Source organism: Oncorhynchus kisutch, linkage group LG14, assembly GCF_002021735.2.
Source record: "Oncorhynchus kisutch isolate 150728-3 linkage group LG14, Okis_V2, whole genome shotgun sequence".
Lineage (NCBI taxonomy): Eukaryota > Metazoa > Chordata > Actinopteri > Salmoniformes > Salmonidae > Oncorhynchus > Oncorhynchus kisutch.
This window is the reverse complement of record NC_034187.2, coordinates 10,935,256-10,952,582: the sequence shown is the minus strand read 5'-3', so window position 1 is coordinate 10,952,582 and position 17,327 is coordinate 10,935,256. Positions and strand designations below refer to the sequence as shown.

The 17,327-nt window shown below is 42.8% G+C and overlaps 1 protein-coding gene across 1 annotated transcript; it reads left to right on the top strand.

Moving 5' to 3' along the window:
• Positions 1–5,942: 5,942 nt before the first annotated feature.
• Positions 5,943–16,984, top strand: tdrd6b (tudor domain containing 6b). Its single transcript, XM_020499882.2, has 3 exons — positions 5,943–6,236; positions 10,117–15,787; positions 16,170–16,984. Exons 2-3 carry the CDS (start codon positions 10,150–10,152, stop codon positions 16,217–16,219), a joined length of 5,688 nt encoding a protein of 1,895 aa, XP_020355471.2. The 5' UTR covers positions 5,943–6,236; positions 10,117–10,149; the 3' UTR covers positions 16,220–16,984.
• The last annotated feature ends 343 nt before the right edge of the window (positions 16,985–17,327 follow it).

Below are 17,327 nucleotides of genomic sequence, written 5' to 3'. Positions count from 1 at the left end.
CAATTTGGGTTTCCAATCTCTCCAAAAGAATGTGATGATCGATGGTATCAAAAGCTGCACTAAGGTCTAGGAGCAGGAGGACAGATGCAGAGCCTTGGTCTAACGCCATTAAAAAGTATTTTACCACCTTTACGAGTGCAGTCTCAGTGCTATGATGGGGTCTAAAACCAGACTGAAGCGTTTCGTATACATTGTTTGTCTCCATGAAGGCAGTGAGTTGCTGTGCAACAGCTTTTTCAAAAATCTTTTAGAGGAATGGGAGATTCGATACAGGCCGATTTAGTTTATGTTTTCTGGGTCAAGGTTTGGCTTTTTCAAGAGAGGCTTTATTACGGCCACTTTTAGTGAGTTTGGTACACATCCGGTGGATAGGGAGCCGTTTATTATATTCAACAGTAGTTTAGTTGGAATAGGGTCCAGTATCAAGCTTTAAAGACTATTTTCCTCAATGTGTCAAGAGATATAATATTTAAAAACTTGAGTGTCTCCCAATACAGGGCTAAGATTGAATCCGACGCCATCTGATGTGGCAGGGGTTGCAAACTATTATAGACTACAAAGGGAAGCACAGCTACTTGCTGTCCAGGGACACGAGCCTACCAGACAAGCTAAATTGCTTCTATGCTCGCTTCGAGGCAAGCAACACTGAGGCATGCATGAGAGCATTAACTGTTCCGGACGACTGTGTGATCACACTCTCGGTAGCCGATGTGAGTAAGACCTTTAAACATGTCAATATTCACAAGGCCGCGGGGCCAGAAGGATTACCAGGATGTTTGCTCCGGGCATGTGCTGACCAACTGGCAGGTGTCTTTACTGACATTTTCAACATGTCAGCAGGTAGCCTAGTGGTTAGAGCGTTGGACCTGTAACTGAAAGGTTGCTAGATTGAATCCCCAAGCAGACAAGGTAAAAATCTGTCGTTCTGCCCCTGAACAAGGCAGTTAATCCACTGTTCCTAGGCCATTATTGTAAATAAGAATGTATTCTTAACCGACTTGACTAGTTAAATAAAAGAAGAACATTTTTTCCCCCTGATTGAGTCTGTAATACCAACATGTTTCAAGCAGACCACCATAGTCCCTGTGCCCAAGAACACTAAGGCAACCTGCCTAAATGACTACAGGCCCGTAGCACTCATGCCCGTAGCCATGAAGAGCTTTGAAAGGCTGGTAATGGCTCACATCAACACCATTATCCCAGAAACCCTAGACCCACTCCAATTTGCATACCGCCCAAACAGATCCACAGATGATGCAAACTGTATTGCACTCCACACTGCCCTTTCCCACCTGGACAAAAGGAACACCTATGGGAGAATGCTATTCATTGACTACAGCTCAGCATTCAACACCATAGTACCCTCAAAACTCATCAATAAGCTAAGGATCCTGGGACTAAACACCTCCCTCTGCAACTGGATCCTGGACTTCCTGACAGGCCGCCCCCAGGTGGTGAGGGTAGGTACTAACACATCTGCCACGCTGATCCTCAACACTGGAGCCCCTCAGGGGAGTGTGCTCAGTCCCCTCCTGTACTCCCTGTTCACCCACGACTGCGTGGCCAGGTACGACTCCAACACCATCATTAAGTTTGCAGACAACACAACAGTGCATCACTGCCTGGCACAACAGCCTGATCACCGACAATGACAAGACAGCCTATAGAGAGGTCAGAGACCTGGCCGGGTGGTGTCAGAATAACAACCTACCCCTCAACATAACCAAGACTAAGGAGATGATTGTGGGCTACAGGAAAAGGAGGACCGAGCATGCCCCCATTCTCATCGACGGGGCTGTAGTGGAGCAGGTTGAGAGCTTCAAGTTCCTTGGTGTCCACATCACCAACAAACTAGAATGGTCCAAACACACCAAGACAGTCGTAAAGAGTGCATGACAAAGCCTATTCCCCCTCAGGAAACAAAAATATTTGGCATGGGTCCTCAGATCCTACAGTTCTACAGTTGCAACGTCGAGAGCATCCTGGTTGCATCACTGCCTGGTACAGCAACTGGTCGGCCTCCGACCACAAGGCACTACAGAGTGTAGTGCGTACGGCCCAGTACATCACTGGGGCTAAGCTGCCTGTCATCCAGGACCTCTACACCAGGCAGTGTCAGAGGAAGGCCCTAAAAATTGTCAAAGACCCCACCCACCCCAGTCATAGACTGTTCTCTCTACTACCGCATGGCAAGCAGTACCGGAGCGCCAAGTCTAGGACCAAAAGGCTTCTCAACAGCTTTTACCCCCAAGCCATAAGACTCCTGAACAGGTAATCAAATGGCTACCCGGACTATTTGTATTGTGTCCCCCCCCAACCCTTCTTTTACGCTGCTACTCTCTGCTCATCATATATGCATAATCACTCTAACTATACATTCATGTACATACTACCTCAATTATCCCGACTAACCGGTACCTGTATATAGCCTCGCTACTGCTATAGCCTCGCTACTGCTATAGCCTCGCTGCTGCTATAGCCTCGCTGCTGTTATTATTCACTGTCTTTTTACCGTTGTTTTTTATTTCCTCACTTATCTAATTGTCCACCTAATACCTATTTTTTACTTAAAAATTGCACTGTTGGTTAGGGCCTGTAAGTCAGCATTTCACTGTAAGGTTGTACCTGTTGTATTTGGCGCACATGACAAATAAACTTTGATTTGATTTGATCCTAGGTCCTGGCAGTGTTGTGCAGACTCAGGACAACTGAGCTTTGGAGAAATACCCAGATTTAAAGAGGAGTCTGTAATTTGCTTTCTAATGATCATGATCTTTTCGTCAAAGACGTTCATGAATTTATCACTGCTGAAGTGAAAGCCATCCTCTCTTGGGGAATGCTGTTTTTTAGTTAGCTGCAAGACAGTATCAAAAATACATTTTGGATTGTTCTTATTCTCCTAAATTAAATTGGAAAAATAGGAGGATCGCGCAGCAGTGAGGGCTCTTCGATATTGCACGGTACTGACTTTCCAAGCTAGTCGGAAGACTTCCAGTTTGGTGTAGTGCCATTTCCGTTCCAATTTTCTGGAAGCTTGCTTCAGGGCTCTGGTATTTTCTGTATACCAGGGAGCTAGTTTCTTATGACAAATGTTTTTTGTTTTTAGGGGTGCGACTGCATTTAGGGTATTACGCAAGGTTAAATTTAGTTCCTCAGTTAGGTGGTTAACAGATTTTTGTACTCTGACATCCTTGGGAAGGTGGAGGGAGTCTGGAAGGGCATCTAGGAATCTTTGGGTTGTCCGAGAATTTATAGCACGACTTTTGATGATCCTTGGTTGGGGTCTGAGCAGATTAGGTCCGATAGGAATTCAGGGAACTCAGTGAGGAACGCTGTATACGGCCCAGGATGCCCATAAACAGTAGGTTTTAAAAAGTGATTGATTAGGCTGCATAGATTTCATGCCTAGAAGCTCAAAAGACGAAAACACAGTAAAAAAAAAAAATGTAAATAGAAATTTGCTATAGTAAATGCTAGCAGCACCTCCGCATTTGCAGAATGCGCGGGGGATATGGTCACTAGTGTGCCCAGGAGGAGAGGCCTCATTTAACACAATAAATTCATCAGCCATGTTTCAGTCAGGTCAATCACATCAATATTATGATCAGTGATAGTTCATTGACTATAAATGCCTTGGAAGTGAGGGATTTGACATTAGGTAGCCCTATTTTGAGATATCACAATCTCTTTCAATAATGGCAGGGATGGAGGAGGTCTTTATTCCAGCGAGATTGTTTAGGCGAACACCGCCATGTTTAGTTTTGCCCAACCTAGATCGAGGCACAGACACGGTCTCAATGGGGATAGCTGAGCTGACTACACTGACTATGCTAACAGCCTGCTACCTGGCCTGCACCCTATTTAGCAATGAATCCGCCAATAGGAACATTGAAAGACGCCTAATGGCTATTTTAAACAAGGACAACCATATCTACATGCACAAACATCCATAGTGCGATCAGTATAACATTGAGCCTTCGAAATGACACAAAGCAGGACTACATTTATTTCCAAGTAATTAAAGAGCAGCAGTAAAAAAATAACATTATATACAGGGGGGTGCCGGTACAGAGTCAATGTGCGGGGGCACCGATTAGTTGAGGTAGTATGTACATGTATGTAGAGTTATTAAAGTAACTATGCATAGATGACAACAGAGAGTGGCAGTGAAGTGGGGAGGGGTAATGCAAATAGTCTGGGTAGCCATTTGACTAGATGTTCAGGGGTCTTATGGCTTGGGGGTAGAAGCTGTTTGAAGCCTCTTGGACCTAGACTCGGCACTCCGGTACCGCTTGCCGTGCGGTAGCAGAGAGAACAGTCTATGACTAAGGTGGCTGGAGTCTTTGACAATTTTTAGGGCCTTCTTCTTACACAGCCTGGTATAGAGGTCTTGGATGGCAGGGAGCTTGGCCCCAGTGATGTACTGGGCCGTACGCTCTACCCTCTGTAATGCCTTGCAGTCGGAGGCCGAGCAGTTGCCATACCAGGCAGTGATGCAACCAGTCATGCTCTCCATGGTGCAGCTGTAGAACCTTTTTAGGATCTGAGGACCCATGCCAAATCTTTTCAGTCTCCTGAGGGGGGAATAGGTTTTGTCGTGCCCACTTCACGACTGTCTTGGTGTGCTTGGACCATGTTAGTTTGTTGGTGATGTGGACACCAAGGAACTTGAAGCTCTCAACCTGCTCCACTGCAGCCCCATTGATAAGAATGGGGGTGTGCTCGGTCCTCTTTTTCCTGTAGTCCACAATCATCTACTTTGTCTTGATCACATTGAGGTAGAGGTTGTTGTCCTGGCACCACCCAGCCTGACCTCTGACCTCCTCCCTATAGGCTGCCTCATTGTTGTAGGTGATCAGGCCTACCACTGTTGTGTCATCGGCAAATTTAATGATGGCATTGGAGTCGTGCCTGGCCGTGCAGTCATGAGTGAACAGGACTTGACTACCCCATTTTATTGATCTAAGGCTGTGCAGTGCAATATGAATGTCAAATATACATAATAGTTTGACTGGTAAGCTTAATGTGGCTCACTTCACAGTGGTTTCAGAATCCAGCAATATTGAGCTACGATGCTCATATTAGTGTAAACTCTTCACAGTTGTGTTCTGTGGGTGTCACTGAGTAGACTGATACCCCATTTCATGAATCCACAATTCATAGGTAAGGCTGTAGTGAAATATAAGTATACCACCAATGCAATTGTAAAATCTAACACATCCATAGTGCGATCAACTGATTTTTGTTGAATTTATATAACTTTCCAAACTTGTTTAACATTATCTAGTCTAAATATGGCAAGATTCCACTATTTGTATCAATGAAAATTAGGGACCTTTATTTTGAAGGTCGAACCGCAAATTCCACTATTGTGGCTAATCCTTATTTTGGCTAGCTTCACATAGGTTAGAGGACCGAACCGTTTGTGTTGGTTTGTTGCCAGGAGCGCGCAACGGTCAGATATGAGCTGCATTCAGAGTCGCACCGTTAAAAAGGTTCTACATGGTCTGGTTAAGGTCTATTGACCGACATCTCAGATACTATTAAAATAAATTTGAAGGAAGTGTGCCGAGTCTTTCTCCCGTTTCTCTAGTAGATTCTGAATCATCTCTTATAATTTTGGGGTTGTAAACATGCTCATGCACTTTATTAATGTATACATTTGCGTCTGTGTGTACAACAGGTGACACGCACCCCATAGAGATAGTAGACTCTAGTGCCCAAAAGCCCATTTTAGTATGGGCAGTGTCCATTTTAGTATGGGCAGTGTCCATTGAGGACTTTCTCCATTTTGAAGTAGTCAACTGGGTGGGACTAACTATGAGTTAAGGAAGGATCATCAGGTGGAGATCAACCAATGAATTATACTCCTGAGCAAACATTCCATAACTGAAGGTGCCAGTAAATGTTTCCAACCTTTGCTTTATACCTGATCAAACACACTAGGTGACAGTGTGGACCCTTTCAGTTAGTTTGCCAACTCATAGAAGTAGTAAAAGCAGAAAACTGACTACTTCAATGGAGATGGCCTCAATGGCGCGGCCCATGCTCACAGACACCATAATGAGTCATATACAATGATGCTATGTCGAAATAAATATATGGCGCTCCCCCACCCATAGACTGGCTCCTATAAACACTCATTATTTGGCGTCCATTGCATGTGATGGTTGATTCCAATTGGATTGCGATGAGGAAATACAAAATGTTCACAAACATGAGTTACATCAAACTTGGTAAGGATTTAAAATTTAATTTCTAACTGATTAGAACTAATTCGACATATTGTTTATGTCAAATAGCAGAAGTTTTCATTCACAATGGAATGACAGAGCACACCTCCCTGGGACATCCAGTTTGACCATCTCAAACTGGTTACTAGTCCTGAATGTGGCATTGTGTACAGCATATAGTCACGCATATTTATATAGTCAAAAAACCTACGCGTTCCTGATCTGTCACGAATGTTGAATGTAATTGAACTTACTCAGCTGATTGACCATGGGGCTGGGACCTCAATTATAACCTTTAGGTAAATGTCTGCAGCAACAATTTATGAAAAGTCTGCGCACGTACGAATGTAATGAGATTCAAAAAATTGGCGCACACCATAGATACGCATTTTCGCCGTTATAAATCAGAACAGTCTTAAAATTGTGTGAACGAGCTTTTAAACTCCGCATGGAAAACGCCCTCCATTCTCTTTTCATGGTCACGTTCCCCTCCAAACATTTCATGAGGTTTAATTACGTGACGCATGAAAAAGTCTCAGTCAATTTACCTGGTAAAATAAAATAAATTTTTTAAATAAATTATGAACTTGGTGGTGAATGTGCAAGGTGATGAGCTTGATGTTGCTTTACAATAATATTATTCTGGTGACATAATGATTGATGCTTGGCTGCCGTTTGACAAATGCAAATAATATCGCTCTTATCCATAATAACATCATAATGTAGTCTACCCGCACTGTATCTGCGATCTGTTGGCTAGAGCGCATGAGCCAGCACCAGAGTGGGCACATTCGCTACATAACTCAGAGTTGAAAATGCAATGAACCCCATTTAACTTAATTTTTCATTTGGTACATGGGAATTTAACGGGAATGTATGTATGTGTACTACTTCATCGCGCACAGCTTTTTATCCACAACAAGTCAGTTTGATGGCAACACATCTCTGGTTGGATAATGCGCATATTGATATATGCCGATTTTAGAATATTGGTATGAAAATCTGTCGCAAATTGGATGGAAACCTAGCTAATAACCAATGGCGTGTATTCATGGATGCCAGGTGCCCCCAAATATTTGACCCCCCCCCCCCCAAAAAAAAATATATACAAGTCGGAAGTTTACATACTTGGGTTGGAGTCCTTAAAACTCGTTTTTCAACCACTCAACACATTTCTTGTTAACTATAGTTTTGTCAACTCTGTTAGGATGTCTACTTTGTGCATGACACAAGTAATTTTTCCAACAATTGTTTACAGACAGATTATTTCACTTATTCATTGTATCACAATTCCAGTGGGTCAGAAGTTTACATGCACTAAGTTGACTGTGCCTTTAAACAGCTTGGAAAATTCCAGAAAATGATGTCATGGCTTTAGATGCTTCTGATAGGTTAATTGACATTATTTGAGTCAGTTGGAGGTGTACCTGTGCCTCTTTGCTTGACATCATGGGAAAATCAAAAGAAATCAGCCAAGACCTCAGAAAAAAAGTTGTAGACCTCCACAAGTCTGGTTCGTCCTTGGGAGCAATTTCCAAATGCCTGAAGTTACCACCTTCATCTGTACAAACAATAGTACGCAAGTATAAACACCATGGGACCATGCAGACGTCATACCGCTCAGGAAGGAGACTCGTTCTGTCTCCAAGAGATTAACTTACTTTGGATTCGAAAAGTGCAAATCAATCCCAGAACAACAGCAGAGGACCTTGTGAAGATGATGGAGGAAATGGGTACAAAAATATCTATATCCACAGTAAAACGAGTCCTATATCGACATAACCTGAAAGGCTGCTCAGTAAGGAAGAAGCCACTGCTGCAAAACCGTCATAAAAAAAATGCCAGACTACGGTTTGCAACTGCACATGGGGACAAAGATCGGGAAGGCTTGCAAGCCGAAGAACACCATCCCAACCGTGAAGCACGGGGGTGGCAGCATCATGTTGTGGGGTGCTTTGCTGCAGGAGGGACTAGTGCACTTCACAAAATAGATGGCATCATGAGGCAAGAAAATTGTGTGGATATATTGAAGCAACAGTCAGGAAGTTATAGCTTGGTCGCAAATGGGTCTTCAGAATGGACAATGACCCCAAGTAAAATTCCAAAGTTGTGGCAAAATGGTTTAAGGACAACAAAGTCAAGGTATTGGAGTGGCCATCACAAAGCCCTGACCTCAATCCTGTAGAAAATGTGTGGGCAGAACTGAAAAAGCGTGTGCGAGCAAGGAGGCCTACAAACCTGACTCAGTTACTCCATCTCTGTCAGGAGGAATGGGCCAAAATTCACCCAACTTATTGTGGGAAGCTTGTGGAAGGCTACCTGAAATGTTTGACCCAAGTTAAACAATTTAAAGGCAATGCTAACAAATACTAATTGAGTATATGTGAACTTCTGACCCACTGGGAATGTGATGAAAGAAATAAAAGTGGAAATAAATCATTCTCTCTACTATTATTCTGACATTTGACATTCTTAAAATAAAGTGGTGATCCTAACTGACCTAAGACAGGGAATTTTTACTAGGATGTCAGGAATTTCCTAAATGTCAGGAATTGTGAAAAACTGAGTTCAAAGGTATTTGGCTAAGGTGTATGTAAACTTACGACTTCAACTGTGTGTATATATATGCATGCAACCGTTCAAAAGTTTGGGGTCATTTGGAAATGTCCTTGTTTTTGAAAGAAAAACACTTTTTTGTCTGTTAAAATAACATCAAATTGATCAGAAATACAGTGTAGACATTGTTGATGTTGTAAGCGACTATTGTAGCTGGAAACAGCATAGGTGTACAGAAGCCCATTGTCAGCAACCATCACCCATGTGTTCCAATGGCATGTTGTGTTAGCTAATCCAAGTTTATAATTTAAAAAAGGCTAATTGATCATTAGAAAACCATTTTTGCAATTATGTTTGCACAGCTGAAAAATTGTCCTGATTTTAAAGAACCAGATAAAACTGGACTCTTTAGACTAGTTGAGTATCTGGAGCACCAACATTTGTGGGTTCGATTACAGTTGCAAAATGGCCAGAAACAAAGACCTTTCTTCTGAAACTCGTCAGTCTATTCTTGTTCTGAGAAATGAAGGCTATTCCATGCGAGAAATTGGCAAGAAACTGAATATCTGGTACAACGCTGTGTACAACACCCTTCACAGAACAGCGCAAACTGGCACTAACCAGAATAGAATGAGGAGTGGGAGGCCCCAGTGCACAACTGAGCAAGAGGACAAGTACATTAGAGTGTCTAGTTTGAGAAACAGACACCTCATAAGTCCTCAACTGGCAGATTCATTAAATAGTTATCACAAAACACCAGTCTCAACGTCAACAGTGAAGAGACGACTTGGGGATAAAAGAGTGCTTTCGATGACTATTTTTTGCAATTATAATTTGTGTTTTTTCCATCTGTTTTAAGTGGCCACCTATCACATTGTGTTGCGCATACTTTTTTATCTTCTCATGATCAAGGTAGCCTACTATGTATAAGCATTGATTTGTTCCTAATTTAGTTTTGAACAAAAACAGTCCCAAGATATATATTTTTGTCATATATGATCAAAGAAATGATCTGAAAGTATATATCATATGGATGACCATATATTTAAAAAATATGTCCTTTGCAAAAGTTGAACGCACTGACTGAGTCGCTCTGCCTAGAGTGTCTGCTTAATGTAATTGTAAAAGGGGTAGCCTAACACAGGAGGCTGCTGAGGGGAGAACAGCTCATAACAATGGCAGAACGGAGCAAATGGAATGGCATCAAACACCTGGAAACAATGTGTTTGATAGTATTCCGCTCCAGTCGTTACCACGAGCCGGTTCTCCACCAACTTCCTGTGTAGCCTACCATCCACATATCTAATAATTTTTTTTGTATTCCCAGGTTAATTGTGACCTGCCCTGAATTCTACTCAAAATGTGTTCCATTCCTGGATTGCCAATTCCAGGATCCCAAGTCACAGTTCTCATTACAAGGGTAAACCTAAATCCTATCTGTTCTCTAGTGGAATTATGGGGAAACTTTGATCAAGAAAGGCAACATGCTTACCAGCAAATGAGAAGGGGAGTTCAGATTCCCAGACAGAGGTTTTGTGAATCAGAAGGAAACCCCGGAGACTTGTGTCTAGCTCATCTGAATGGAACCTGGCACAGAGCTAGGATCATTTCTAGACATGGGCATCATTACAATGTGTTTCTCATTGATGAAGGGAGAGCTCATGTTGCTACAAACAACACCTTAGCATGGGGTCAGAATGACTGTTTTCTTTTACCTCCAGAAGTGGAGTTCTGTGTTCTTGCCAATGTATCCCCCTTATCCCATGAAAACAAATGGACTCCAACAGCCTCAGATTTTTTGGAGTCTCTTTGCGGCAAAACGGTCAATGGAATGGTTCAGGATGTATTGATGCCAGACAGAACAGTCCTCCTTTATATTCCGATCATTAACAAACATATGTATGAAGTCGGCTTTGCCAGAAAACTCCCCAGTGACAAGTTCAAACAACTTGTTCTATCGTCTCTGAACTTTCCAAAGAGTCAGGTCTCCTCCACAGAGACATTGCCACCTACAGTGTCACACAAACGGACTGATGCTGGGAGAGAAATTGAGAAGTTTCAACAATTCTTCTATCCAGAACTGCTAACAGACTTCATTGAGACTGTGGAAGTCACAGAGGTGATAAACCCACGGCGTATCTTCTGCAAACTCTCAATTTTCTCTCAGGAGCTGAAGAAACTCTCTGAGCAGATTAATGAATACTATGAAGGAAGATCTACTTTTTGCAAGGCCAGACAGACGGCCTCAGGCGCTCCATGTGCAGCAAGAGGGAGCAATGGCAAGTGGTATCGATCTCTGCTACAGCAGGACATTGGATCAGAGAGTGCTGTGGAAGTACTACTTGTCGATAATGGGAAGACCGACTTTGTCCATGTGGGTGACATCAGACCACTGGCTGCCAAGTTCTTCAGAATGCCAGTTGTAACTTATGTTTGCTCCCTCCACGGTATTGAGGACAGAGGCATTGGATGGACAGTGGATGAAATCAAGTATCTGAAATCTGTGCTGCTGCACAAGACTGTCATTGCCAAATTTGAATATCACAACTTGTCAGAGGGCATCAACTGTGTGACACTCTATGGAGACGACAATGTAAACATCAACAATCTTTTTGGAGTGAAAGAGAGATGTCTTCTGGAGTCAGAGAGGCCTCCACCACGAGTCACAGAGGAAAGCTTTGCCACAGACATACAAAACAGTGTGCATCCCCTTACCACTCCACACCTTCCGTCAGCAACAGAGACTGTCCTCAATGAACATTGGTTCCAGGTAGGAATCAACTTGGAAGTCAAAGTATCTTGCATTGAAAGTCCGGCAAAATTCTGGTGCCAGAGGGCACAGGAGAGTACAAGTCTTCAGATCCTTATGCAAGAAATGCAGTATCATTATACCTCCAGTCCTCCACAGCAAATTGATGGAGACATTTGTGTTGCTCTGGATCATGACAATGGTATGTGGTACAGAGCACGGATTGTTGAGAATGATCGGTCTCCCCATGTAGATGTGCGGTTCATAGATTACGGACAAACCAGGCGTGTCTCTCTGCAGGACTTGCGCCCCCTGGACCCAGTGTTTCGAAGACTGAAGACCCAGGCCTTTCAGTGTTTCCTGCAGAATCTGAACACTCCTACAAGTCCTGTTCCAGCAGAGTGGAGTGATGCTGCCTCATCGGAGTTCCAGAAGTTTGTAGATTCCACTGCTGACTCTAATGTAGGATTGAAATGCACCGTACATGCAGTCATGCGTGACACCCAAGGCTTGGTGATTAATATGGTAGATATTGAAACACCAGTTCAAAGTGCATGCAAACTTCTGGTTCAGAAAGGAGTAAAGGCCCCAGCTCCTCTAAAATCTCTTCCACTTTCTTCTGCCCCGCCCGACACAGAAAACTTCTCATTACACAACATTGAAGTTGGAGGGAAAGAGAAGGTGTGGATAACTAGTGCAAAAAGTGTTGCTCACTTCTATGGCCAGCTTGAAAGAAATTCTCATGTGAATGACAAATTGACAAAAGATCTTCAGCATTTTTGCCACCAACCACTGCAGAGCACAAACTGTCCTCAATCACTAGAAACGGTTTGTTTTGCTAAATACACTGATAACCAGTGGTACAGAGGACAGATTAAAGCAACACATCCAACCCTTGAGGTTCACTTTGTGGATTATGGGGACACAGTCACATTGAGTCAATCAGACATCCTTCCCTGTCCTGTAGAAGCCGTCTCGCTCATGTCAGTTCCTGTGCAAGCTGTTCCATTTGGACTCTTCGGTGTTCCAGAAGATGTATCCCAAGAGGTCAACCGCTGGTTTGAAAAGCATGCCACAGACCTGCGCTTTACTATCACAGCGGTGGCTAAAGACTCTGGTGGAAAGATTTTAGTTGAACTGTATGACGGAACAACACATATAAATGAGATGGTTAGAGAGAAGCTAAAAGAGGCGAGACCGGGAAAAGAAATCATTTTAGTCCAATCGCCTTCTCTGAGCTCTAAACTATCAACTACTTCAAGATGCGCAGATCAATTTCAGACCAAATTGAATTTGCCAGAATGTGTGCAAATGCCAACATCTCAGGATTGGGCTGCGAGGGGAACAGTAATAAAGCACAGTAGCACTGCAATGTGTTTCACATCCCCGCAAAGAAGAGTTGGACAGTCTACTCCTCAGCAGTCACTGTTGGACAAACCTGAAAAGAAGCCCATGGTTGAACATGATGGACAGATGTGTCGTTTCTCCAAACTCACAGACCTTCCCTCAAGACCCTTGAAACCAGGGTTGGTAACAGAGGTGTATGTTTCACACTGTAACAGCCACTCTAGTTTCTTTATTCAGTTGACAAAGGATGAAGATGATATATTCTCTCTTGTGGAGAAACTAAATGGCTCACAGTCATCTTGTGATGCCACTCCAGTTGACTTGAACGAACTGCAGCTCGGTGACTTGGTGAATGCGGAGTATCCTGAAGACAGCTCATGGTATCGTGCAGTCGTTAGGCGCAAACCTGGGAATGGAACCGTTCATGTTGAATTCATAGACTTTGGAAATGAAGCAATTATTCCATCCCTGAAAGTGAAACAACTCGACAAGCAGTTCATAGAATATCCCAGGTTCAGTATTCACTGTGTACTTAGTAGAATAACTAATGCTAACAACAAAGAGACATGGGAGGAAGATGTCACATCGATGATCAAAAAGGCTACAACAACAGAAAACGCTGAGAAGAAACTGGCATGCGCATTCATGAAGGAGACCGGATCAGTTTGGGAGGTCAGTCTAGAAGATCAAGGTATTGTGTTGGCACATTCGTTAGTTGAAGCTAGTCAAACAGACAGAGCAGATGTATCACAACTGTCTTGTTCAGGTGAAAACACGATTCCCCTGCTGTACAAGAAGCCAAGCGTTTCCCAAAACCAGGCTTTAGATGTCTATGCGTCCTCTATAGTTGAACCTAACTACTTCTGGTGTCAACATGCAAACTCTGAGGAGCTTTACAGGATCTCAAGAATTGTTCAAGAGTTTGTAAACTCTGCCCTGCAGGACCCTGTCCTAATGGATACCCTGAACCCCAGAAGTCCTTGTCTGGCTTTCTTTGCTGAAGACAACCAATGGTATCGAGCTCAGATCGTTCACAAAACTAATGATCTTTTCACTGTTCTTTTTGTGGACTATGGAAATGAGTCCGAAGTTGATCTCAAGGCGATAAGGTCAATTCCACCTCCGCTACTAGAGAGCGCCCCTCAGGCCTTCCTGTGTTCTCTGGCTGGAGTTGAGCACCCAGAAGGCGCCTGGGATAACAACACTGTTGATGAGTTTTACCAGCTTATCGTTGACAAACCACTGAAAGTTACAGTTCAGAAAATGTATAATGATCTGGAAAGTCTCCCCACACAATACCAGGTCAAAGTGGAGTGTGAGGAGCATGTTATCAACGACTTGATGAGAAGTTACTTGCATTGCTCTGATTTGCACGTCCACAGCAAAACAGAGTGTGCTGACGAGCTCTTCTCCTCTGACATGACCATTTCAAATGAAACCTTGAACCGGTCTGAGTATAAACGTCTTACACAAGAAATAACTCCCAAATTGAATTCCACTGAGGTTCCAGTGATGGATAGATCACCAAGCACCACGCAATGTTCAGGAGACACTCTGGCAGTCAGGACAATCTCTTATAATGGTCTTGCAGGAGTCTCCTCAAGTGGATCCAATGTTCCTTCCGAGAGTGTCCCCAAACTTGAAACTCTTCCAAAACGATCAATAAAACCAGGTTGGGTAGCAGATGTCTATGTTTCACAATGCAACAGTCCATCAAGTTTCTTTGTTCAATTAGTAGAGGATGAAAAGTGTCTGTTCTCTCTTGTGGAAAGTCTCAATTCTGACCAATCAGATGGTGTTGCACTCAAGAACGTTGCCAATCCGCAGCCAGGGGATCTGGTGAATTCTGAGTTTCCAGATGACTGTTCCTGGTATCGTGCAGTCATTCTAGAAACAAATGGAGAAGACAAAATTCATGTGCAATACATAGACTTTGGTAATGAAGCATTAATTTCACCCCTCAAGGTTTGCAGGCTGGACACCCAGTTCCTGGAGCACCCAAGATTTAGCATCCATTGTTCTTTAAGTGGACTTGCGGACACTAAATACAAAGGATTGGAGCAGGAAATTTGTTGCCAATTCAAAAAAGTTGCAGGTGCGGACAGTGCAAGGAAATGGGAATGTAAGTTCATCAAAGACACTGGATCCACTTGGGAGGTCTGTCTGGACCAGAACATCATACTAACAGATTCACTAAATATGTGTTGTTCAGCTGGAGACTCTACTCACCTTGACCGACAAAGCCCAAGTTCTGGATCTTTGCCATCCCAGATAGAGAGGAGTGACAGAGAGCATAATACACAGCTGCAATTCTGGAAACTGGATATATTCCTGGGACAGACATTGGATGTGTACGCCTCCTCCATAGCGGGCCCTGGTTATTTCTGGTGCCAGTATGCAAACTCTGAGGAGCTTTCTGAAATCTCTAAAGTTTGTCAGCTCATTGGAAACTCTGAGCATAAGGACACAGTCCTCATGTCTACACTGAGTCCTGGAAGTCTTTGTCTGGCTCTCTTTGCCGAAGACGAGCAATGGTATCGAGCTCAGATTGTTAGCAAAATGGATGTTATCTCTGTTGTCTTTGTGGATTATGGAAATGAGTCAGAAACTGATTTGAAGTCTTTGAAGTCTGTTCCACCTCAGCTACTAGAACACCCTCCTCAGGCCTTTCTGTGTTCCCTGGCTGAATTTGAGAACTCAGAAGGCAGCTGGGATGACAACGCCCTTGATGGGTTTCATGAGCTCCTTGCTGATAAGCCGCTGAAAGTGACAGTTCAGAACATGGATAATAATAACAAGCTCCCCATTCCTCAATACCAAGTGAAAGTAGAGTGTGAGGAACTGATTGTGAATGACTTCATGAAGACTTGCTGGAGAAGCTCCCCCACCGAGTCTCAATCAGGTTTGTAAATGTTCTCAACTTTTTATTGAGAGTTGTACAGTGATCCACTTCTGAGTAAAGGGTATGTAGTATTTCACTGATGTCTCCATAGAATGCTTGTGAGTTCATTTGAACTCTTTGCTTTTTGTTCTGTTGAAGGTTACCTGTGCTTCAGATTAAGTTTTTAAACTTTTGAATTCTAATATTGTTTAGTAATACTACTAAACATACATACATACATTTCAAATGTTAAACTTTATTATCCCATTGGGAATTTTAGTTTGCAAATAAAAAATAATGCCCCACATTGTAAAGACAAAATCAATCAATAATCTCAATCATCAGTATACATTATATGCATGTACATTATAAATCATGTAAATGCATGTTTCTTCCCTTTCAGAGGAAGCGGCTAATCATTGTAACTGTCAACGGGAAGAACCTGATGATTGAATCTGGTTTGGTCAGATTTGAGTCCTAATTTGCATCAAGACTTTAGAAGTGATGAAGTTGTCGGATCCTCAAGCTTGTATATGTTAGCACATTGTAGACATTAATGGCTGCAAACAAATCTACAGGGGTGGCAGGTAGCCTAGCGGTTAAGAGCGTTTGGTCAGTATCCGAAAGGTCACTGGTTCGAATCCCCGAGCGAACTTGGCGATATCTGTCAACAAGCCCTTGAGCAAGGCACTTTACCCTAATTGCTCCTGTAAGTCGCTCTGGACGAGGGTCTACTAAAATGTAACAAAATGTACTATTAAATGTGACTATTTTCAGATTCAAAATACTATAGCTGTAATGTTTTGTACCTGTTTGAATATGTTATGTGGTGAATGATCTTGATTGAATGATCTTGATTGAATGATCTTGATTGAATGATCTTGATTGAATGATCTTGATTGAATGATCTTGATTGAATGATCTTGTTTTATTTGTGGTGTCTGGGATTCCCACTTGTTGTTTCTCCCCCCAAAAGTTTACATTTGGAGTTTTCCTATGCCAGTGATCTGTGTTGTCTTTGTCCATGTGACTGACTAGTTTTCAATATAACTGCTACTAAACTTAATGCACTTGGAAACAACAGGTTTTGAAAAGCTTGTAGATGGGAATTTCAAAGAATGTTTCAATGACCGTGTTAGTATCTGTCTTGGGATGTCATGACATTGTACCTTGTTTGGAATTAAAAGCAATAAAATGGGACTGAATGCATTATCAAAATTATTGTTTGTAGTTTTATACTCAAGTTCAAATGGCCTACTTTTTGTCAGTTTGTTGCCATAATTGTCCAACATTTTTGCATAGTTGTCATGTATGAATTAGTTTTCCCTTTCACGATTAGAAGGATCAATCAACCCAAATCCAATTCTGCCTTGAACCAGGAAGTTTTACTTCCTCCTTCCTGCACCAATCTAATTTTAATCCTTGAGGGAGGAGTGTACAAGTGCACACCTCAGGAAGTATGAACGAATTGGGAATTGAGCTAATGTGTAAACCCCCCCCCCCCCCCCCCCCCCCCCCAGTCCACCAGTGGGCAAACATACTTACTGGTTCATTTTTGCCC